Raw genomic sequence first — 23,198 nt, forward strand, 5'->3', positions numbered from 1 at the left:
CCTTTCTATCTCCTACTGCCTGTCGGAGGCCTGGGAGCCCTCAGCTTGGGACCTGGGGACATCGGTACCTGGCGGGCACCGGCTGGGCCCTGAACTGCCTCATTCCTCACAGGAACACATCTTACAGGCTCAGCCGGACACGGCCCCATTGGATGCCCTATAGGGGAGGAGGCTTCCTCGCTTCTTCCGGCTTCTGGTGGCCCCAGGTGTCTGCATCATTCCAATCCCTGCCTCTCTCTGTCTCTACGTGACCTCCTTTCCCGTGTCTCTTAAACCTCCCCCTCCCTTTTTTCCCAATCATTGAAATTTGGGCCCACCCTCAACCCAGGATGGTCTCCTCTCGAGATCCTTGACTGCATGACATCTGCAAAGACCATATTTCCAAATAAGGTCACATTCACAAGTACCAGGGGTCAGGACTTGGACTTATCTTTTGGAAGGACACCATCCAACCCACTACAGCGACCTGCAGGCTTGAACACACCCACCAACTGCCCCCTTTATGCGAGTGGCGAAGAGCAGATATTTCTGCTCTCCATCGTTTGCCAACTGAGTTAGTGGCCAGGGCCCTTATCAGATTGCCAGCAGACACTGCCTTGGTCTGGCTGGTCCCAGCAGGCTGGCAAACAGCCACTGTCCTTCCTTTGCCTGGTCCTGGGGTGAGCCCGTGCGGTCATGCTCAGCCCTGGGCTGGGGCCAGACCGGAGCAGGCAGGCACCACAATCCTGTTCTCTGCAGGACAAAGAGCAGGCTCCACCTCCACGGGGCTGAGGCCACTGGGCAGAGGATGCAGCTGGGAGCAGGGGCTGAGTGCATTTCCCAGAGGTGCATGGAAAGAATGAATCAGCTTCATCCAGGGGCCCACCGCCCTCTCTCTGGGGACAGTCACATGGAGCGCGCAACACTTGTCCCATTGTTGGCCAAGCCAACACGGGAGAGGAGGCAGCCTCTGCACTGGAGCCCACCCAATGCCCCTCTTGATGTCCCTTACTCTTTAAGCTCTTCCACACTCAGTCTCTCCTGCCCCCAACTCTCCACTCCCTCCCTGCTGGCATTTCCCCTCCACTGATTCCTTCTCCAAATTTGTTCCCTGCCCCTGCTTTATGCTGGCCCATGTGTTGGCTGCTGGGGGCATGATGACATATAACATATGGTGCTTTTCTTCTAGAGGATTTTACTGCAGTGTGACTCAGATGCCAACCTTCTCAGAAGAGCAGCACGTGTGGCACCTAGTTATTTGCTCCACCAGATCCCCTCCCCGAGCCGTTTACTCGGCATAGGCTCCTTTCCCCGGGTCCTGACCCCAGCTACTCAGGAGCTGGCTAACCAGCCTGGAAAAGATCTGATAAACTAGGTCACAATACAAATATTAGTGTTTTAGCAAAAGGACTTAGAAACGGCTGATGACTCAGCCAGAGGAAAGAACTGCTTATGCGAGGGCTTTCAGGAGTCTTTGTAGCCAGGGTGGGAGCAGTGAGGAGGGCGCTCCCAATTCTGTGGGGTTGGGTTGGGGGAGAGAGAGAGAGAGAGAGAGAGAGAGAGAGAGAGAGAGAGAGTGTGTGTGTGTGTACACGCACCGCTCAAGGGTAATTTTCTGTGGGCTTCACGATGGGAACGCAATGGCGTGATGGCAAGCTAGCTTTACTGGGCTGTAGGAACTGAAAAAAAATGACGCTTTCTTGCCCAAATTATGAGAAACCAGAGGGTTACAGAACATAAATAAAACAAGATGCTTCCATATGCAAAACAGTAGAGTTGGCTCCCTACCGCACGCCATACCTAAAAAGTAACCCCAAGTGGACCAAAGATCTAAATGTGAGAGCTAAAAGTATAAAATTCTTGGGGAGAAAAACAACCTAGGTGTGAATCACCATGACCTCGTATGAGGCAATAGCCTTTAACATATGACACCATCAACACACAAGTAACTAAAGGAAAGACAGACAGACCGGACGTCAACAAAATGTAAAATTCTGTGCATCAAAGGACACTGTTAAGAAAATGAAAAAACAACACAGAATGGGAGAAAATATCTGCAAATTGTGTATCTGACAAGGGACTTGTATCTGGAATATATAAAGAACTCTTGTAACCCAATAATAAAAAGACAAATAACCCAGTGAAAAACGGGCAAAGGGTCTCAATAAACATTTCTCCAAAGAGGATACACCAGTGACCAGTAAGCACAGGAAAAGATGCTCAGCATCATTAGTCACCAGGAAAACGTGAGTCCACACCTCGGTGAGTTACAACTTCACAACCAGCAGGACGGCTGTAATCAGAATGGCGAGTGTTGGCAGGAATGTGGGGAAACTGGAGCTCTCACACATCACTGGCAGGAATGTGAAATGGTGCAGCTGCTTTGGAAAATGGTCTGGCGCTTCCTCAAAACGTTAAACACAGTGCTACAAACAACCTCACAGTCCCACTTCTAGGTATATACCCAAAAGCAATGAAAATATTTATTGACACAAAAACTTGGGGATGAATGTTCATAGCAGCATTATTCACAATAAACAAAAAAAGTGGAAACAATCCAAATGCCCATCAGCTGATGAACAGATAAATAAAATGTGGCATATCCATTCAACGGAACAGTATGCAGCAATGAAAAGGAACGAGGCACTAATACAGGCTACCACAGGGATAAACTTCAAAAACACTATGCTCAGCGTAAGAAGCCAGGCATGCAAGACCACCTGTTGTATGATTCCATTCATGTGAAATGTCCTGAAGAGGCAAATCCATAGAGACAGAAAGTAGGTTAGAGGTTTCCAGGGGCTGGAGGTGGGCGAATGGGGTGTGACTGCTAACAGGTATGAAATTTCTTTTTGGAGTGATGTTGATGTTCTAACATCGATAGCAGTCGTGGTTGTGCAACTGTGCACATACTACAAACAGCTGAATTGTACACTTTAAATGGATGAATTGACTAGTACATAAGTTATATCTCCATAAAGTAGTTACAGAAAACAAACAAAACACACACAAACACCCCACAAGAACGCCTTGCCCTTCTCTGTTGAGGTCTGGGAAGACGTGCAGTGCCAGAGGTGTAACCTGCAGCGCCAAGCTCATTCCTCCGGGCTGGACCTAGCATGGGGCTAGGGGTCCAGGGTCCAGTGAGGTGGGATGGGAGTGTCAGGGTGAGAGCTTCCAAGAGCATTATGCATTACTGAACAAACATTTTGGAATCAACTGATGGATGAGATCACGCAAACACAGGAGGCTGACTCTGGTGCCTGGGGAAGCATTCCAGAAGGAACAGCTAACGAAGGCCCATGCCTTCCTCTCTGAAGTCCCCACACAGCTGGAGTAGGGGTTGGAAAGGCACGGTGACCTCAAATGCCCCAACCTCAACTGGACCTGGTAACCGGCTCCTCCCAGGCCCAAATGGAGCAGAGCCCTTTCCTTGATGCAGACGGCCAGGCGAGGACAAGGCATTTCCACTTTAGAGATTGTCACAAATAAGATTAGCAGTCTTCACCCTCTGGAAAATTTGAACACATCCCTGTCTAAAAGATAGAGCAAACGTTCCAGCTGCTCAGGGGAGACGGTCGCGCAGTCGGTTGTCCGTTCAGCGGGAGATCCCACCGCCTAAATAATGCCCAGCAAGCCCGTGTTACCCGCGCACCCACGGGAAAGCGCTCACCGCAGGAAGACCACAGCCACACAGCTAAATAACCGTGCTTGCTACACTTGAGGAGACAAAAGGCGAGACTGAGGATTGTGGCCAAGGACTTGAAACCAGTAAGAATCACAAAGAACCAGGTGGAGACTCTGGAAGCGGAAGTTGAAGCAGGTGAGACGAAGAACCCGGTGGAGGAGGGTCCCAGCACGTCACACAGAACCGAAGGTGGAAATCCGCGAGGCAGAGGTACGTCAGAAAATGCCAGAAGGGAGCAAGGAGAGACAAGAAGATGGAAACACAGAGACCTAGGCTCGGAGGTCACACCGCAGCCACGTGGGCCGCGCCCCAGCCCGCAGCCCAGCCCAGAGGGAGGGGTAGCAGACTCTGCCCCTTGTTGGGAGGAGCTAAAAAGAATTTGCAGCCATATCCAATCCACCAGACACGCCACTTACAATATGTCACTTACCACGGGGTAAGTCTAACAGAAGGTGTGTAGGCCCTCTACAGAGGGAACTATAAAACATCACGAAAAAAATAAACTCTGAATCTATGGGCGGTATGTTGGTTCCTGCCCTCTGAGGAGCAGACGCCAAGGCAGGACGGGAAATTCAGGAGATTTGTAATTCTACAAGGTTATAACTCAGGCACGGCCAGATGGAAGAGGGACACAGGGCAACAGGAAAGGGGCTGGGCGCTTCCCCGCTCCCTGGGGAGTGGGCCACCCTCCTCGCACCTCCAGGAGTTCATCAGGCCGGAAGCTCGCCACAGTCTACAGATCAGAGTGTTTTAAGGAGGCTTCATTACGCTGATTGGCCATCGGTGACTGATCCAGTCCGCAGTTCCCCTCCCCTCCCCGGAGGTAAGGGTGTGTATGTGAAGGTGCCAACTCTCTCATCAAGGTTGGTTCCCTGGCAACCAGCCTCCATCCTCAGGGTCTTTCCCAAAGTTACCTCATTACCACAAACTCTGATGTGGTTGAAAGGAACTTGTTACCAATAACAAAAGACAACTTTATGGCTCTTAGCACTTAGGAAATTCCAAGGGTTTTAGGAGCTCTCCGACAGAAATGAGGAGCAAATATACATTTCTTATTATAAATCACACCATCACAGAGCCCAAAACAGACTCAAGCAGGCGTGGACACCTGATTTTTCCAGAAAGGAGCACTTCACAGCATGGAGCAAAGGACAGTCTTTCCAGAAATCATGAGTGACTGAGGGTCTCTATGATAAAAAATAAGCCGCATGTATAAAACAGATAAACTGCTGTACAGCACAGGGAACTATACCTTGTAATAACCTGTAATGGAAAAGAATCTGAAAAAGAGTTTATATGTATATAGAGCTGAATCACTTTGCTGTGCACCTGAAACTAACACAACATTGTCAATCAACTATACTTCAGTTAAAAAAAATAATAAAATACAATAAAACTTGGCCTCTTTCCTCACACTATAAACAAGAATAATTCCCGGTGGCCTGTAGATCTGAAGGGGAAAGGCAGAACAAAAAGCCTCTAGAACACAACAGAGGACAGAGTAGTCCATAACCCCATGAGGCTGGGGCAGGGAATCACATTTTGAAAAAGACACCAAAGGACTAATCATAACAGAAAAGTCTGATGAATTCTACTGCAACAAAATTAAGGATTGTTTTGGATGAGTGAGTGAGGAACTAACAGAAATCACGAAGGGTTTAGAACGTTCTGGAAGTGAAAGCTGTGGCATATGAAAATTTGTGGGCTGCAGGGGAGTCAGTCTCAGAGGGAAATAGATCCCCTCAGCTGCACTCATACAAAAACAAGAAAGATTTAGAAATAAGTGAACCACGCTGCCCACTTTTGAAGCCAGAAGAAGAGCAACAAAAATACATCCAAAGAAAATAACAGGAAAGAAAATGAAAGCAGAGATGAGTGAGACAACGCAAACAAAACAACAGAATGAAATGAAGAGCTTGTGTCTGGAAAGCGCCGATAGAATAGGCCTTCGGGGAAAAAAAAAAGCATCAGGAAAAAAAAGAAAGACACAAAATAAACAACATCAGAATTAAAGAGCATAACCAGGAGATTTAAAAATATGATCAGAAACGACTTAATACCCCACATTTGAAAAACTTGATGAAATGGACACTTTCATAAGAAAACACTTTAGTAGCATAAAATTGGCCCAGGAAGAAAGAGAAAAATCTGAATAGGTCAATGACCCAAAAGGAAGCTGAAATATTAAAGACTGCCCTCAAAAGGCATCTGGAAGTTGTAGACACAAAAAACAACTAAACTTGGTAATTATTAACTAAAAATGCTGGGCAGCATCTTCGTGACCTTGAAGTCGGGACAGCCTTCCCAAACAGAAGAAAACAGCGAAGCCGTAAAGGGTGATGTTAATAAATCTAACCGTACGGAAATCTAAAAGACAAGGAATCTTAACAGAGTTCAAGTGGACAAACATCTGTTCCATTTACATATATAGGAGGCAAAATGCTCATGTGCAGAATATGCATGACTCTTACACACCAGGAAGAAAGATACCGCAGTAGAAACAGGTCGAGACCCCCAACAGGACTGACACGGAAGAAATAATTCACTTCCAAACGGCCGGCCAACACTAACACCGCTAAAGCTTCCATTTCAGACAACAGCGAGATCCCTACGGGCGAACGCCAGGTAAGCAAAAGCCTTGGAGTTTGACAGTGTCAGTGGGTAACCTGAACTTACCCCTCGCTGGGCAGGTTGTCGGTGGCGGAGCCCCTCCGGGTGGCAGCTTGCTAGTGACTTAAAACCAAAGATGTGCGTGCTGTTACTATTAGCAACTCTAATCCTGTTTTATCTGAAAAAGAACAAAATGCACAAAACAAAACATACGTATGCTCCAAAAGGTCTATACAAAGTTGTTCATTTTAACATTCAAAAGATCATAGCAAACGAATGTTTCGTATTTAAATGCCCACCGACAGCTAGATAGACTGATGGGTCAACATGAGAGTCTATTAAATTACAGTCAAAACGAACAAATGAGAGCTATTTAAGTCAAGGCGGCTTGATTTCAGAAATACTGCTGAGGGAAAAAAGCAAGACCCCGAACGATGTGTAGAACATGACACCATTTTTATAAAACGCAATGGTAAGATACCTTGTATGGTGTGCTTTGATAAACAATACATAAAGCACAAACAACATCATACAGTTCCAGACACACATCTGTGTGCAAAAGTCTCTGGGACACCTGGAAGGATGCAGGCCGAACCCATGTAGTTGGTGGAATACTGAGGGGTCTCTGGAGGACAGGGGAGGCAAGGAAACCAAGAAGGGGTGGGTTAAAAGGAACATTCATTTCATCTGCAGCGCTTTAAATTTTTAGAAGGAGAAAAATAAAGGAGGCACCTGTGCAATTAGAACAACACAGAGGTCCGGCAAGGGCAGGCGTCCCAGGTCTGCCTTCTGACTGTCGCGGGGTGTGGGGTGATGGGGGCAGGTGCACAGGCAGGCAGGCTGTGTGCTGGGAGGGGTTCATTATTCCTCCTGCAGGATATTTGACCAGGTGCCTGGGCACAGCCTCACGTGGGTGTGAAGGTGAGGCGGGCCGCTGGAGTCACAGGCCAGCCCCAGCCTTCTTCCATTTGGTAAGCCTTTGCTGAGCACCTAGGAGAACTCTATAAAAGGGAGCACACTGGGCTGCACCGTGCAAACCTACAAGCCTTGTGCTCACCCAGCTCCAGACCCAAGAAAGTGCCCGGAGTCAGAGACAGAAACATCAGCGGTTTACAGCTTACACGTCTGAAGCAAGGTCCAGGACATGGCGGCGGCCTTGGCTCCCGGGCAGGAGGGGCGGTTACCAGTTACAGGTGAAACTGACATCAGGTGGGCTCATCAGTTACCAGGGAAACCAGGAGTCGGTCACACCCCGCACCACCCCTTTGATAAGCTATCAAGGCACAGGTATTCTGATCTAAAGGTTACTGAATCACTAAGCTGGGGTCTGGGGCAAGTTTGTAGGAAGGTAAGTGAGGTAAGCAGGGTGGAGGTGAAGCAGGCACTGGTCGAGCAGGGGGGATACAGAGAGCAAGAGGACAGCCATCCTGGGAGGAAGGGACATCGGGGACAATTAGTTGCTGTCACACCCTTCAGCATATTACCAAGCCTGTGGAGCAGATGATGTCCACTCACCTGGTTCTAGCTTCCGGTGCCAGGACATTGTGGAGGCCGGAAGGGAGAGGGTGGAGGAAGCAAAGCAGGTAGGGGTGAGCCTGGCTGAGGGGCAGATGCGGTGGCCAGTGCAGGACACAAGAGGCCACCCACAGCACCAAGCTGGTGGCACAGTTGGTCAGGTAGGGGAGGTCTCTGGGTTCTGCTGCCCCGAGCCAACCCGCTTCCTGTGCTGGTGCGGACAGAGCCAGGAGGTGTTGGCCGGGCCCCGGAGCAGCTCAAGGTGGCTCTGCGGCAAGTCTGCAACGCAGATTCACAGGTGGGGCTGGCAGATTTAGCCAGCTCAGGATGCCAGTTCATTTTGAATTTCAGATAAATGAGAAATACTTTTTCTGTGTAAGCATGTCCGTTTCCACTTGCTGTTTATCTGGGATCCAAATTGAATTGGGTGTTCTGGACTTTATCTCGAAACCATACAAGGTGAGGGTTTTATGGGGCCTTGCCAGGCTTTGGAGAGTTCTGGAGCCCCAGCGGGGACCAATGTGAGCTTAAGGCAAATATGAGGCCATGCAGGCTCGTTCTGGTCCAGGACAGAGATCTTGAGACCAGGAGCCACAGGGGTCTGCAGGGCAGGCAGCAAAGCAGAGGCCTAGGCGGAGGCCACAGACCCGACTCTTAGCTGCCCTGGGTGGGGGGTGCACAGTGACTTAAACTGCCCTGCACACCGCCCCTTCTCCCACATGACCAGAAGCCAATGCAGCGGAGAGGAGCAGAGAAGGGAGGCCCAGGCGTATTTTTTTCCCCAGAGACTCAGCTTTCCCCAGGATCCATTTAAAGAATCTCTAAGAAGTATGTTTTAGTTCTGACAGTTTATTTTTACTGCTAAGCTGCAGGTAAGCCCTAGGGAACACCTGGTTACATGCAGACCCCGCATCTTCCATGCTCATCGGGGCACAGCCAGAGTGGCTTGTGACCCTGTTCCCCCTGCTCACAGCAGACATCCCGGGGCTTTGCCGTCTCCGTTCTCCCTGTGGATCGCTGTCTCCTGTCCCTGAGTGGCCTGCCCTCCGAGCAGCATGGCTGGGATCCATATTCCACAGCCTAGACATCTTCCCCACTCTCAGGGTTTATGGAAGCTTGGGGCCTCATAAAGTTCAAAGTCTGCAGCAACAATAAAGAAGCTTGGCTTGGGCCGCAGGGCACTCCCAGCCGCACAAAGGGGTGTTGCGGGCTGGGAGAGGAGAACCCCAGGCTGGCCCAAGCAGCCCTGTGGGGCCCGGCCTCGCGTCCAGCCTCCCAGGCCCTTCTCTTCATACCCACTGGGAACCCCTCTGGGCTCAAGATGCGGGGGAATTGACATCTCTGGGTTGTGTGCTTGGGGGCCCTGCAGACTTGGGGGTGAAGACAAAAATGTGTGCTTCAGTGGAAACTCTGTTGTTTACACACTGCACTTCCTTGCGGTTATCTGGGTCTACCTTTTTTTAAGTTGAGGTAGAACCGATGTACAGTATTAGGTAAGTCTCAGGTGTACAGCACGGTGATGCACAACTTTTAAAGGTTATATCCCTTTTATGTTATTACAAAATATTGGCTGTATTCCCTGGGTTGTACAATGTGCCCTTGTAGCTTATTTATTTTATACAAAGTAGTTTGTACCTCTTAATCTGATTCTAGCCTTTTATCGGTTCTTTCACAAGGTGCAAGCTTGTCCAAGAGGTTCAGTGATTTTACCCGCCCCCAACCCCGCCGCGGAAGAACTCATTCTGCCTCTTTTCACATCCTCTTTTCAACATTCCTGATCAATTTTCTGATTCTCTTTTGAACTGGTTGTAACAGTGGTCTGGTTCCTTCTCTGATGAGCAAGTAGAGCAAAGTCTTTAACACTTGTCCACATTTATACCTGAATGAGAACTATGATTTCACCTACTTCTGAAAACTGTCTCTGAATAGGGGTTAGACGAGCTGAGTTCAGGGATCACTACTACAGTTACTTTGTGACCTTAGGGAGATCGCTCATCTGAAAAGGAGGCTGGCGAGGCTGGGGGAGGACTCGCACAAACGGGTCTCCTGGAGCTCGGCGCTCAGACCCCGCCCCGCCCCGCCCCTCCACGAGGGCCCGCCCCCAGGCCCTCAGCTACAAAGGTTGGGTGGCCAGGGCGCCAGGTCAGAGCGCTAACCGGGAGTTCAGCCGGGATCTGGCAGGGGCGGGGCAGCCGCACCCCGCAGTCCCTATTGGCCGCCGGGCGGCGGTGGGGGCGGGCCCCAGCCTGCGATTGGCCAGTAGCCGGGCCGCCGGGCCGCCGGGCCACGCGAGCGCTGCAGCGTCATGGAGGCCGCGGGGCCAGTGACCCGGACGGCGGCGCGGCGGCGGGATCGGCGGCTGCGGGCATCGGCGACCCTGGAGGAGCAGCGGGAGCGGCGGCCGGGCAGGCGGCGGCCGCGGAGAAGGTGGGCGGGAGGCCGGGCGGGCGAATCGGCGGCCCCGTCCAGCCGCGGGAGTCGGTGAGCGCCCGGTCCAGGCCCCGGGAGGCGCACGCTGGGCGATCAGGGCGCAGGACAGTGGTCTCCGGCCCTCACGTCCCCTGTCCGCCGCAGGTCCTGCCCGCCTTACCGCACCGCATAGCAGCAGACACGGACCGGATCCGGTACCGCGGTGCGACCCCAGAAGCAGCGGGCCCGGGAATCCTGGCCCCGCGTGCGGGAAGCCCCGGCGTCCTCATCTGCGAAATGGGTCGATCATGCCCACCTCCCCTGGCCGTGGGTCTGCGCAGAGGATCCTAGCGTGGCACCTGTAATTACTCAGTGGAGGCCAGCGGGTGTAATTAGCTTTATTCGTGCTCACACTGGGCAGGAAAGGCGTGGTGCCTGGCGCAGGGAACACCTAAACTGGGTCTTTAGGGAGAATAATGATTTCAGTAGGAGAATGAAGAGAAGGGTGTTCAGTTTGAGGGAACAGAAGGAGCAAAGGTACGTTTCCATAGTTTGTATTAAAAAAATGTAAGTGAGAGAACATCTCCCTCTCCATGACACATGGGGCCTGGTCCATTTGCTTCTAAGTGTTCTTTTTCTTTGCCCTTTTATTAAAAAGAAAATTTTAACTCCCTCCTTGCTCAGAATTGAAGAGGATCAAGAAGCAGTCTTTCGAGAAGTGGTCAGTTTTACTCCCGACCCGTTGCCAGGTGAGAAGGATGCAGGCTCTGAACAGTCTCCGTTTTCACTCTGGGGGCTTGGGCGCAGGGCTTCCCCTACTACCCTGCATCCCATCTCAAACTCTGTTATGAATCCCATGATTTCCACTGATTCCTCACTGTTTCCCTCCTCTGACCAGACAGATATTATGACAAGGACACCACTAAGCCCATCAGCTTTTACTTGTCTTCCCTGGAGGAACTCTTGGCGTGGACACCTGACGTGGAGGAAGGCTTTAACGTGGCCTTGGGGCCCCCTGAGTGTCGTCAGCCTCCTCTGAGCAGCGGGAGGCCCCGGACCTTGATATGTCACGACATGATGGGCGGGTACCTGGATGACAAGTGAGCACATTGCGAGGGCATCTCCTGGTGGGAGGAAGTGGGGTGGGAGGATGCCACGTGGCAGAGCACGGGATGGGGAGTCAGGAGACGGGCTACCAGGCCAGACTGCCACCAACTGGGAGAGGAAGCCTGGCCTCAGTATTTCATCTGTAAGAAGAGGGGGCTGGATTAGGCGACAGTTTATGCCTCTTTCAGCTCTGAAATTGTTTGACTTTGGGGGCTTGCCTAAGACTTGAAATCTTAGGCTGGTGGGGGCACTACAGCAGGGACCCCCTTCAGACTGCCGGGCCTGGAAACTCGGTTCTTCAGAAGAGCTGATTTCTTTTCTTCATCTTCCTCACTCGAGCTCTGATTCCATCTTGGCCCCAGGGCTCTGGAGTTGTTCCACCCTCTCCCACCCTAGCCAGGAGCATTTCCTCCAGTTGCCGTGGGCTCAACTTAGAGATCTTAAGCGTCTATGAAACAATCTTGGACGCGGTGATGGGACGGCTCGAGTCAGAGCCGGCCATCAAGGGACAGAGATAGTGAGGGGATGAACCCTAGGGTCCAGCACATGTGTTTGTCAGCCCCAACCTTACACGCACAGGACGTGTCCTGGAGAGACTGCTGACCTCAGAACAGAGCAGGACCCCAGGCACTCGGAGCTCTGCGTGAGCCCTTCCCCACCTCTTTCCTTCTGTCCTGCATTCCTCTGTTTGTTGAGGCTAAACACGCTCAGTCCATGGGTTCCGAGGGCAGATACCACACGGCCTGGGGAAAACGTTTCCCTTAAGATGAACCCTCTTGACCTCCAGGCTGTGGCTTGGTCCTACTTCTCCCCCTAGTCGCTAGCCCGCTTGCAGGTAGTGTCAACTAGACGGTACTGAAGAGAAACATCACTCTCGGTTGCCCTCTCTACTTTCAGGTGGCTGTGTCTGTGTTCTGTTTGCTGGGTTCTCACCTGGTCCTCTCTCCTTGCCCAGGTTTATTCAGGGCTCAGCTGCACAGACCCCGTACTCCTTCTACCACTGGCAGTACATCGACATCTTTGTGTACTTCAGCCATCACACGGTCACCATCCCCCCAGTCAGCTGGACCAATGCTGCCCACAGGCATGGGGTCTGCATGCTAGGTGAGCGCCGAGGACTCGCCTCCGGTTAGCCAGACTCATTGGCACACCTGCCGGGCTTTGGCTGCTGCTTCATGGGTAGAGCTCCTTACCTGCCTTGATGGGTTAGGACAGGCAAAGGCAAACTTGTTCTGGAAAGGACCAGATAGTAAACATTTTCCACATTCCAGGCCCCTGGATCACTATCGGAACTGCCAGTGAGACAGGGGCGGCCACAGACAACAGACAAACAACTGGCTGTGATCTAGTAAAACTTTTTACAGAAAGCGGTGGGGGCTGGATGCCGGCCGTAGGCGGTCACCCCCTGGGAAGAGCCCACTTCTCCAGCTTTCTCCTGCATCCAGACTGTTTATCCCTTTGACACTGATTTCGGGGCCCTTCCCCCATGGCATCTGATTCGCTTGATATCAGGGGACACTGGAAATTCGAATATCTAACCGGTTTGCAGGTGGTGCTGAAGCTGCTGGTGCAGGAATGCACCTCGGAAACTGCTGGGTCGGAGGGGACGCGATCCCCCAGCCTGACTCGTTGCTCTCCTGTCCCGTCCCACAGGGACTTTCATCACCGAGTGGAAAAAAGGGGAGCAGCTGTGCGAGGCCTTCCTGGCTGGGGATGCGCGCTCGCACCAGGCAGTGGCAGACCAGCTGGTCCTGATGGCCCAGTTTTTCCGATTCGATGGCTGGCTGATCAACATTGAGAACTCCCTGAGTGTGAGCACGCCCTTCTCCCTGCACCCGTCCCGCCTGGCCCGGGGGCCGCCTGGTGACCCTCCACCGCGCCCCTCAGCTTCCCCAGGCTGTCCCCCATCACGATCGCACTTCCTGATCGTCAGTGAGCGCTGGCTCCGGCATCTCCGTTCCTCCACAGGGAGACGGATGTTCTCCAGCTGAGCCTTGCTTCTCCGGCTCCTCCGAGGCGATACTCTCCTCCTCCTCCACCTCTGCTTTGCTTGGGCTGCATGTGTGGTTTCCTCCCTCCCCTTCACGTTTTATCTTTTCCCAATTGCTGTGTCCATGTCCTTCCTGCTTCAGAAAGGAAGGGAAGTTGCGCATCTGGCTGGACCCTCTGCCGGAGCCTGTGGGGTTGAGGGGCTTCCAGGACCATGGCTTTTTGGTGGACCTGTTTGCCTTGGGGTTAAGTGTCCTGTATGTCCTGTGCCAGGCACATCTCACAACAGGCCTCTCTGGGCCTCACAGAGGGTCTGTCACTGCCCCTCTCTCCAGCTGGCCGCCGTGGGAAACCTGCCCCATTTCCTCCGGTACCTGACCGCCCGGCTGCACCAGCAGGTCCCGAGGGGCCTGGTGCTCTGGTATGACAGCGTGGTGAGCAGTGGGCAGCTCAGATGGCAGGATGAGCTAAACCAGCAGAACAGGTGAGCCTGAGGGAGGGCAGCCGGGGCCCCGGGGCAGGGGCGGGAGCTCCCTCTGCCTCCTGGAGGCCTCGTGGACACCGCTGCCTCGGGTGAAATGAGGGAGAAGGCGCAGCCATCTGATCCTTGACCCCCACCAGACGGAACTAGCACCTTGTCAGCCCTGCTGTGCCCGGGGTTCTGAGCTGCAGTCTGTGGGCCGAGTCCCTGCTCCTTGGGAGCAGACTCCACCCGGTCCTGGAGGCAGCCTGCAATCCGAGAGCTGAGTAGATGCAAGTGTTTGGGGAGAAGGTGGAGATGGACTGGGCTTCATGCCGGCCCTTGCCGCCCCCAGGGTCTTCTTCGATTCCTGCGACGGCTTCTTCACCAACTATAACTGGCGGGAGGAGCATCTGGAGCGGATGCTGGGGCAGGCGGGGGAGCGCCTGGCCGATGTGTACGTGGGTGTGGACGTGTTCGCCCGGGGGAGCGTCGTTGGGGGCCGGTTCGACACGGACAAGGTGGGTGGTGGCCTTGGAGGCCGGGAGGTGGTGGCAGTGGCCTGCATGTCCCCGGGGGGCCTGGTTTTCTTGGAGACCTTTCATTCCCTGCTGCCCCTCAAGAGAAAGAGACAGCCGTGATTCTCCCCGAGTGGAAAATCAGGCACCAGAAACAAGCTGTGCCCTAAATCCTAACTCCAGCCTATCCCTGCAGTCAGATGGTGAAACTTCCACCCAGGTGTTCATGGACAAAGTGCCTGTCCCCACCGCTGGTGTCCTCTGGTCCTCTGCAGCTTTACTTCCTTTTGGAGGAAGGACACTGAGCTAGCATTTCAAACCGTCGCGCAGAGTTGACTCAGGGCTCAGGACTGAGGTGACCACGGCAGTTTGGGGAACTGCTGGCTTGATAATTAGTGAGGTTTCCCTGGCAAGGCAAGGCGTGTTGGCAGTGAGAAAAGAGAAGAGGGGGTTGCGGGGGGCTGCTGCGCCTGGTGTGAGATAAACAGGGAAGCAGCCTGTCCCGAGGCTGTCAATCCTGCCCTTCCCTGGTGCCACTGGGACGTTCTCAACTCATTAATTAAGCTTTAAATGAATAAATTAATCCAGTAACTGAAGATTCTCTCTGCCCCCTCTGAATCTGATAGTATAATGCGCGGTGCAGTGAGAAGTGTAGCCCGTGGGCCCCCACGTGTACACCCCTGCCCCCGCTGACAGTGGCCTCCGCGCCTGGCGCCCTCTTCTGGTCGGCCGCGGAACTGCAGGGGTGAGCCCTAGAAGCCCCGCGCGGAGCTGGGGCCCCGCCTCCTCTTTCGAGGCAGCACTCCCCTCAGCCATCCCCCCAGCCCCAGGCCAGCTGTCCGCGCATGGACGCCGGCTGGGCCTCAATGTGCCCTGGTTGCTGGGGCGGGGCACCTCCCTGACTGTTGTCTCCCTAGTCCCTGGAGCTGATCCGGAAGCACGGGTTCTCCGCGGCTCTGTTTGCGCCTGGCTGGGTGTATGAGTGTTTGGAGAAGGCGGATTTCTTCCAGAACCAGGACAAGTGAGTCCTGCACGTCCCGGGGCCAATGGCAGGGAGGGTCTTAGGTGATTTCCCCTGCTACTGGCCTTGTTTCCCCCACCCCCGGAGTTAAGGGTGGTTAAGGCAGGGAGGGTGAGGGGCTCAGCCACCTGGGCTGCTCCTGGGGGTCCTGGAGACCAGTCACTCAGGGAAGATGAAGGCTGGGGACCCTGAGGGACCCCTTCCTGCAGACTTGCAGTGGGAGAGCTGTGGTCACTTGGGAGAGGATGCGGGAAAGCTTGAGTCATGAGACCGAGTTTGAGGTGCCCCGTGGACCTGAGCTGCTGCACCCTTGCATTTCTCTGCAGGTTCTGGAGTTTGCTGGAACGCTATCTGCCCACGCATAGCATCTGCTCCTTACCCTTTGTCACTTCCTTCTGCCTGGGCATGGGGACTCGAAGAGTCTGCTATGGCCAGGTATGTGGTTCCCGCGCTGGGGGGCCCGGGGTTTCCTTGATGTGCTGAATCTTGGTGAAGGGGCTGCCTTCTCGCCGCATCTTTGGGGCTCACCTGGGACAGGTGGGAGGGGCCTCAGGGATGGAAGCTCTGTCTGCCCCCAGCCCTCCTTCCACTTCTGCCTCTTCCTCCAGGAGGAGGCCGTGGGGCCCTGGTACCACCCGAACGCCCAGGAGATCCAGCCCCTGTTTGGAGAGCACAGGCTGGAAGGGGACGGACGGGGCTGGGTGAAGACGCACTGCTGCCTGGCGGATGCCTGGAACGGGGGCAGCTCTCTGCTGATCCGGGGGGTGATTCCGCCCAAGGTTGGAAACGTGGCTGTGAGGTAGGTGAATGAGTGGGGCCGAGACGTGGGGCCCCTCAGCTTCTCCTACCATCCATGTCGGTTGCTCAACTGGGTAGGTGGGCAACAGCGGCTAGAATGAGGACAGAGCTGGGATTTTGTTTTCTTTTATGAAGAACATGCAACACACAGTTTATTTACCCTCTTTGCCATTTCGAAGTGTCCAGGAGAGCCAGCTTTCTGCATGCGGCTGTGCAGGCACCCTCCAAGCATTCTCATCCTGCAGATCTGAGGTCGTCCTCACTGAGCAGCCCGCTCCCCTCCCTGTTCCTGGAGAGAGGTTGGCGGACGTGATCTGGCACATCTCCTTCTTCTCGGCAGTGTCCCCGCAGCTTCTCATTGGGGACCTTCCTCCTCCAGGTTATTCTCCCTGCAGGTCCCAGTGCCGCCCAAGATCTTCCTGTCTCTGGTGTACAAGCTAGAAGGGCCCTCAGCTGTGGGGGTGGCTTTGGAGCTCACCACAGGCGATGCAGGCAGCTGTCACGTTGGAGGCATCATGATGCTGAACGGTGAGGTGATGCGGTTGGAGGAGTCTACAAGATTCACAGAATGTGTGGGGAGCTGGGGTTGGCGGTGCCCCTGTGGTCCAGGCCGGGACTGGGAGGTTCCTCTCTCAGCCAGAACCTCTGGGCTGCGGCCCGGCGGCGTGGGGTTGGACATGTGCTCCTGCGGCAGGTTTCCCGCCAGCTGTGCCCTGACAGGGAGGATGTTCGCGAAGACGGGGAGAGCCAGTCCTGGGCATCCGTCCCCGAGGCCTCGGCCTATCAGGCCACCAGGGAGTCTTGCTGGCCCCCCGAACTCCCTGCTCAGTGCGATTTCCTTCGCATTTTCCTTGTTTAAGTCCCGTGTCTCTTTCCCCAGCAGAAACGAGCTCAAGGCACAGTCCCCGACCCCTCCGGGTGCCCCCGACCAAGCTGGCCAGATGGGTGGGCCGCTGTGGCCAGCAGCTCAGCGGGGGCTGGGTCCAGCGGTGAGTCCCTCTCCTTCCTGTGGAGTCCCCAGCAGGGCACGGCCACACTGTGGTGGGGGGATTGAGGGATGGAGGGGCCTTGGGCTGACCCCCAGGTTTCAGACAGCTGAATAGCACAAGCCCCAGATGCTCACTAGAAGGGCCACTGACCACAGAGTCCACTGAGGGGAGGACCACCCCCTGGCTCGGGGCCTCTGTGAGCAGCCAGCCTGAAGGTGCCGAGCTGAGGCTCCTCGTGACTGGCCTCTGTCTGCCTCTCCCAGCTGCTATGAGGTCAGTCTGCGGGGCTGCCTCCTGCAGGACCTCTTCGTCAGTTTCTCGCGGCCTCCAGGCAGCCAGGAGGAGGAGAACTTCACCTGTCGCCTTGGAGAGATCCAGGTATGGTGTCCCAGGGACCTGGCTGGGGCCGGGCTGGTGTGTCTGTCCCATGCAGACGAGGCGGGGCACCCACCAGCTCCCTCCTGTGGCCCAGAGGTGCCGGCGAGTGGGAAGTGGCAGGGCCCGGAGCCCTTCAAGCTCCTTGGGCCTCTGGGTGGTGCTGAGACTTCTGTCTCCCGCCAGGTGGTGGATGCCAACAGCCTGCTGGCCCCGCTGCCCCAAGTGCAGGCCGTGACCATCTCCCACGTGCGCTGGCAGGCCGCCGCCTCCGAGGGCGAGGGCCGCCCTGCTGGGCTCCGGCTGAGCTGTACTCTGCACTGGTCCTACCTCCTCCCCCACGTCCGCTGCTTCCGGGTCCACTGCTGCCGAGGGACAGGAGGGGGCTCTCCGGGCAGGGGCCTTTCAGAGCCAGAGAAGCCCACGTTCTTGGGCCTGGCTTTTATCAACCGGTATCGGATCGTGGACTTGGCAGTGGCACCTGCAGGGCCAGGCCGGGACGGCCGGGTGGAGTTCCTGGTAGAGCCTGTCCCCAAGGAGGGGTTTCTGGTGCCGCGGGCCGAGTGGGGCAGGGCAGCCATGCTCTACTCCATGCCCCGCACGTGAGCCAACATTAAAGCACCGTCTCCACCTCCAGGCTGAGGCTTCCTAGCGCCGGGCCCCACGCGGAGTGTGGGAGAGCTGGGCCCCAGAGCTGGGGCTGTGCTGCTCCTGGGGCGTGGTGATAGGACAACCAAGCAGTCTGTTTACTGGGTTGACGGACCCCCCTCCTTTTGTCTAATCCCTCTCCGTAGTATACAGTTTCCAGGTACAAGTGAAAAGATTTGGGGAAGTTTAGTCTAGAAAATTCCATAAAGGGTACCTCCTAATAGGGTGAGACATGCTTATGCTGAAACAGTGACCCTTCGTTCCCGCAGGTGGAGCAATTAGGAACAAGCCTAACTGTGCCAGGAGGGTCTTGGAGCAGGCCCTAGACAGTTCCCAGGGGGGCACTGAGATACAGGGGCCCCGAAGGGGGCACAGAGTTGGGGTGGGGGTGCAGGAACAGTGGCCCCACAGGTACGGGGGGGTGCCTGGGGAGCCCTCTTCCCCAGGAGTGGGAACTCAGGGCCAGGCTGTGCCAGGTCACACCCTACCCTGTACGGGGTGGGCATGTGGGCCAGACCACCTCATGTCCTGGCTTTCCCAGTTTACTGTCGCCCTGAGCCAGAGCCACTGGGGCGTTCCCATCAGCCCTGTGTCCTGCTTCATCTCTTCCGGGTCGTAGGCAGGAGCAAGGCTGTCCCAGCTGAGGCAGCAGGGGCCCTGGACAGGGCCTAGGAAGGCCCTCCCACTGCACCCAGCAGCCCTCGGCCCTGCGGGCGCTCTGGGCCGCTCCCTCCCTCTCGCCCTCCCACTCAGCAGCTCCCCTGAGCAAGTGTTAGCCCGGTTAGCCTGGAGCATCACGTTGCAGGGACAGTGGCCCTCCTTTCTTCTGCCTGAGCTGAGGCTGCCCAGTGGCTCTGCACCGGGAGGATGGGGGTAAGGGAGCCGGGCCCCTCCAGCCGCACAGCTCCTGTTCTCCAGCTACAGAGACCGCCCCCCCCCCGCCACCATTAACGCCTTGGCCACTGTGATGGCTTCCTGGCAGGGCGGGGAGCATCTCTCGACCCTGCAACTTTGGGTAACCCTGCTCCCCTCCCCTCTGCAGGCCTGAGCAGGCTCTGCTGTGACCCTTTGACAAAGGCTGTCAGCACCTCATGTTTGAGGTCTCTCCCCAAGACCTCATAGGCCAACGATAGGGGTTGCCTTCTCGATCCTCTTGTCCTCCCCGTGCTCCGAGACGTGGACAGGCACCAAGGGCCAGGACACTGGCGTGACGTCCCAGCTGGAGGTCACACCCAAGGGCTGGCCTGTACCAGCTGGGGGCCAGAGGACTTGATTTTACGCTGCAGTGAGGCGAGAGGCCGCCAGGCGGCAGTGCAGCCGCACCGCCTCAGTCCTGGTCCTCGGAATTCGGAGAGGAATTGGAAGGGGGTGGGACAGAGGGAGTCTCCTTCCGGGGCCCGCGTTTGCCTCGGTCTCCACCTGCCCTGCTTCCCAGGTGCCTACGTGCCCCTTTCACAGCTCGAGGCAGGAACGCACGTTCCACGTCTTTCCTAATTTTGGAATGTTTTACTCTTCATGTCCCACACGTGTGGCCTAGCTCAGTCCCAGGACGGGACCAGGTTTGCCCAGGGGCGAGGTGGGGGGAGGTAGCTCCTGCAGGACAGGAGGACACCGCGCTGTCTGACCGCACAGGTGTCCCAGCACTGCCCCCCATCCGGGTCTCCCTGTGAGTCATCAGGGGACTGTTGGGGTCGGGGGCCTCCAGCATGAGCCGCTGCCACGGGGAACCGCTCTCCCGAGGTCCTCTGGAATGCTCTGAGCCTCTCCCACTTTGAACTGGGGTGGGGGCTCCTGGCGCCCCCACCGCCCGAGTCTCCAGAGGTGGGAGTCCGGCAGGGGCAGCGCAGCTGTAATGCCTGCTGCTCTGACTTCAGGGGACTTTTTTTTTAAGTGCTGGTTCTCTGAATATTTTATGCAGAGAAGGAGGGAAAATTTATAGTGGCAATTATTTTCTCACAGTCTGGTGAGCAAGCGATTAGAAGGAAGGGGTTTAGCAGAGCGTGGCGTGCGCGGGATCGCAGACCCAGCTCCCCGAGAGCAGCGTCCCCAGTCCCGCCGACAGAAAGGCTCGTAGGCAGGAAAATTAGTATGTCGGCATTTAAGCCTGTGCCCCTCTGGTGTGTGTAATCGCTCTGAAATAAATTATCCGACGCTGTGAAAAATGAAGAACGCACCTCTCCGTGAGGCGTGTGGAACCCGCCCCCCTACCCCCTACCCGCAGCCCCAGCCCAAGGCTCTCAAGCTCCCGGTTCGGATTCTGCTGCTGCCCTTCCCAGCTCTCCCTCCTCTTCTGGGGGGTCGAGGATGGCGGCCACTCTCCCCTACCCGACCCCTCCAGGGCGGGGGACTCACCCGGGGCTGGAGCAGTGGACGTACCTTCAGGCAGCGCTGTTCCTCGCGACAAACGGCCGGCCGGGCGCCCTGGCATTCGGGTGCCTGCCCCGCGGCTCGGGGCTGGGGGCGGCGTGCGGTCAGGCCCCTCCCGGCGCACGTGCGGAGCAGCCACCACTCAGCAGCCGGGGCAGGGGGAGCCCTTCTGCCAGTAACTTCGCAGACCTTCCCCGCAGGTAGACAGGGTGAGGTCGCGGGGAGCAGGCGCGAGCCCTGCCTCCAGACTCCTGGGTCGGGGTGAGGGGAGACGAAAGTCCGGAGGAGAGGCCAGGGGCTCTGGAATCTCTCCTAGAAGGGCCTTCCGACTCCCCCCTGGATTCCTGGGAGAAGTTGCCTGTCCTTGGCCCAACCCCACTGGGCGTCCCGTGCCCTCCACCCTCTGTCCCTCGGAGCTGGCAAATCAAAAAGAGTTGTCCTGGTTTGAAGAAAGAAATCTTTATTAATAATCTTAATAATAATAATACTGTTGATTTGGATGGTCACACCTTGGAAGCATACAGAATGGTAAGAAAGGAAGCCTGGGGCCTGGCTGCAGTCCTGGGGTGGGAGGGGCGGGAGGGCGCGGGGCAGGGGCGGAGCTGCTGCAAGAAAAGGGTCCGGAGCGGCCGAGGGCGGGCCAGGGGGGAAGGGGGCTGTACAGAGGACGAAGCCGGAGGCAGGGCGGGGCTATGTACACCCGGAATAGAAAAGGAGACTCATCCCAGTAGCTTCAGGAGCTGATGCTGAATATAAAGTGAGGTGTATTTTTTTTTTTAAGTTTCATGAGACAGTGGAGCCATGTTGGGAGCCTACATCTTTTGTTATTAATTAATTAATTTATTTTGGCTGCTTCCCCCCCTCCAGCTCTCCCTGCCTGGCCAGGGGCTCTTCCCCGCTGCCTACGGTCTGCTGCCCCCACCACCTCAGGACCTAACCCGGGAGCAGGGGAGGGGTCTGCGGACCACCCAGGCCTGCCCCCACCCCTCGCTCTCCCTACTCTGACCCATAGCCGTCCCGACCCATAGCACCGTGACCCCAGCCTCGCCATGCAGCCAGGCGCCAGCTGGTCCTGTCCCTCTTCTCCCCCGCAGGACCAGGCTCTGCAGCGTGAGGCCAGCCTTCCCTCCCCTGGACCAGGCCCAGGGCCTCTACCAGAAAGGGAACAGGAAACCAGTCAGAGCAAGTCGTGGGCCCCAAGACCCCGACCTGCCCACGCTCTTAGGCTCTTAGGTGCGAGGAGCTGAGCCTGGCTGGGCCGCCGGAAGTCCCCTAGCGTGGAACGAGGGGGCCTGGGTGCCCCACAGTTCTGGAAACACATCAGCCCTTGGCGTTGGGGTCAGCCCCCTGAGCTGCTGGCCAGATGGCATCCAGAGGCTGCAGACTCCTCCTCGGGTATGCAGGACACGGTGCTGGCTGTGCTGGCTGTGCGGCAGGAGGGGTAGCTGGGGCCCGGAGCACGAGACACGGGGTCACAGGCATGGCTGAAGCCCCGGGATGAAAAGCTGTCCCCCTCCCCGCGCCTGCCAGCCCAGCCCAGCAGTCCCTCCACTGGCAACCAAGGTCAAGTCCACTGGCCACTCTTCCGCTCAGGCCTGTGGCCGCTCGCCACCACCTCCACACAGCCCACTGGGCCCCACACTGCCGCGGAGAGGGGCCGGAAGGAAGACACGGTAGAAAACGGAGGCCCTCCGCTCCCGCCCCCTCCTGCCAGCGCCGCGGGAGGCCGAGGGCCGTGGACCTGCTCCCTCGCTGGCTGCGGGCTGCGGTGCGACAGCTCACGGGCTCGCGGACTCGGACGTGGTAGATGCTTCTCGGTTTGGTTGGTGGTTTTGTTGCTTGGATCTGAACATCTTTTTTTGTTTTGTTTTTTTGTTTTGTGATTTTTTTGTGTTTTTTTGTTTTTGCCCTTCACGGTCCGAGAAGGAAACGGCGGAAGCTTTCACTACAACAGAAACAGAAAGGCAGGACTTGCAGTTTGACAGAAGCAATGGCCAAGTGTGCCATGGGGGCAGTGGGACCCGGGACCCCCAGGGTGCTGGGCAGGTACCCCCCCAAAACTGGCCCCACTCCCAGATCTCAGCAGCCCCCTCATCTTGCATAAGTGAATTCACTGCGGGTCTCAGGCCTCCAGGGCAGACAGAGCATGGCCTGTTGAGGCAGAAGTGGCGGGAGGAGTACAGAAACCACAGTGAGCCCGGCTGCCGGATGCAGCTGCGGGATCTAAGAGCTCGGTGGGCAGGGCCTGGCTGCTTTGGGTGGGACGAGGACAGAGGTTGGGGCGTAGGGTGTGGACGGTATTGGGGGCTTGGAATGAGGCAGCTTAGCAGGTGCCCTGGGCAGTGGACAAGAGCCAGCCAGACCCTGGGCGTAACCTGTCCACTCCACCAGTAAGGAGCCCACGGGCCGGCAGAGCGGGTGGACGATTGTGTGGGGGCTGGTGGGGACCCACACCCTCTAGGTGGCCATCTGTCCCTGGAAGCCTCACTCTGGCGCGAAGGAGACAAGGGCCTCCTCAGCCTGTGCCACCTTTTCCTGTAACGGAGGTGGTGGGTGCACGTGGCAGGGCCCTGGCCTGTCTGGGTGGACTCTTCCAGAAGCTCCTTTGCTGTCTCAGCTTTCCCTGCAGGCCCCAGAGCCCTGCGGCAGAGCTAAGCCCGAGCCTCGCAGGACGGGAGGTGGACACTGAGCACTGTCCTGCCAGGAAGGCCCGAGGACAGGCATT

At 56.3% G+C, this 23,198-nt stretch overlaps 2 protein-coding genes across 19 annotated transcripts in view; one reads left to right on the forward strand and one right to left on the reverse strand.

Moving 5' to 3' along the window:
- The first annotated feature begins 7,334 nt into the window (after positions 1–7,334).
- Positions 7,335–18,092, forward strand: ENGASE (endo-beta-N-acetylglucosaminidase). 16 transcript variants are annotated; one of them, XM_072939749.1, is made up of 16 exons: positions 10,086–10,219; positions 10,367–10,424; positions 10,886–10,950; positions 11,100–11,301; positions 12,264–12,412; positions 12,962–13,119; positions 13,633–13,781; positions 14,113–14,278; positions 15,193–15,296; positions 15,623–15,731; positions 15,905–16,095; positions 16,274–16,393; positions 16,474–16,622; positions 16,975–17,083; positions 17,347–17,461; positions 17,645–18,092. In XM_072939749.1, the coding sequence occupies exons 4-16, from the start codon at positions 11,276–11,278 to the stop codon at positions 18,062–18,064; spliced, it is 1,965 nt and encodes a 654-aa protein (XP_072795850.1). In that variant the 5' UTR covers positions 10,086–10,219; positions 10,367–10,424; positions 10,886–10,950; positions 11,100–11,275; the 3' UTR covers positions 18,065–18,092. The 16 variants fall into 16 exon arrangements, with proteins under 16 accessions (XP_072795839.1, XP_072795836.1, XP_072795837.1 ...); XM_072939747.1 differs by having other exon boundaries at positions 11,104–11,301; XM_072939751.1 differs by having other exon boundaries at positions 10,145–10,273.
- Positions 16,205–23,198, reverse strand: part of RBFOX3 (RNA binding fox-1 homolog 3) — a 78,949-nt gene continuing 71,955 nt past the window's right edge. For all 3 annotated transcript variants that reach the window (XM_072939753.1, XM_072939754.1, XM_072939752.1), the window contains one exon: positions 16,205–22,418. In XM_072939753.1, coding sequence (XP_072795854.1) covers positions 22,416–22,418 — 3 coding nt within the window. In that variant the 3' untranslated portion in view covers positions 16,205–22,415. The remainder of the gene's footprint in view (positions 22,419–23,198) is intronic.

This window comes from Vicugna pacos, chromosome 16 (genome assembly GCF_048564905.1).
Source record: "Vicugna pacos chromosome 16, VicPac4, whole genome shotgun sequence".
NCBI classification, from domain to species: Eukaryota; Metazoa; Chordata; class Mammalia; order Artiodactyla; family Camelidae; genus Vicugna; species Vicugna pacos.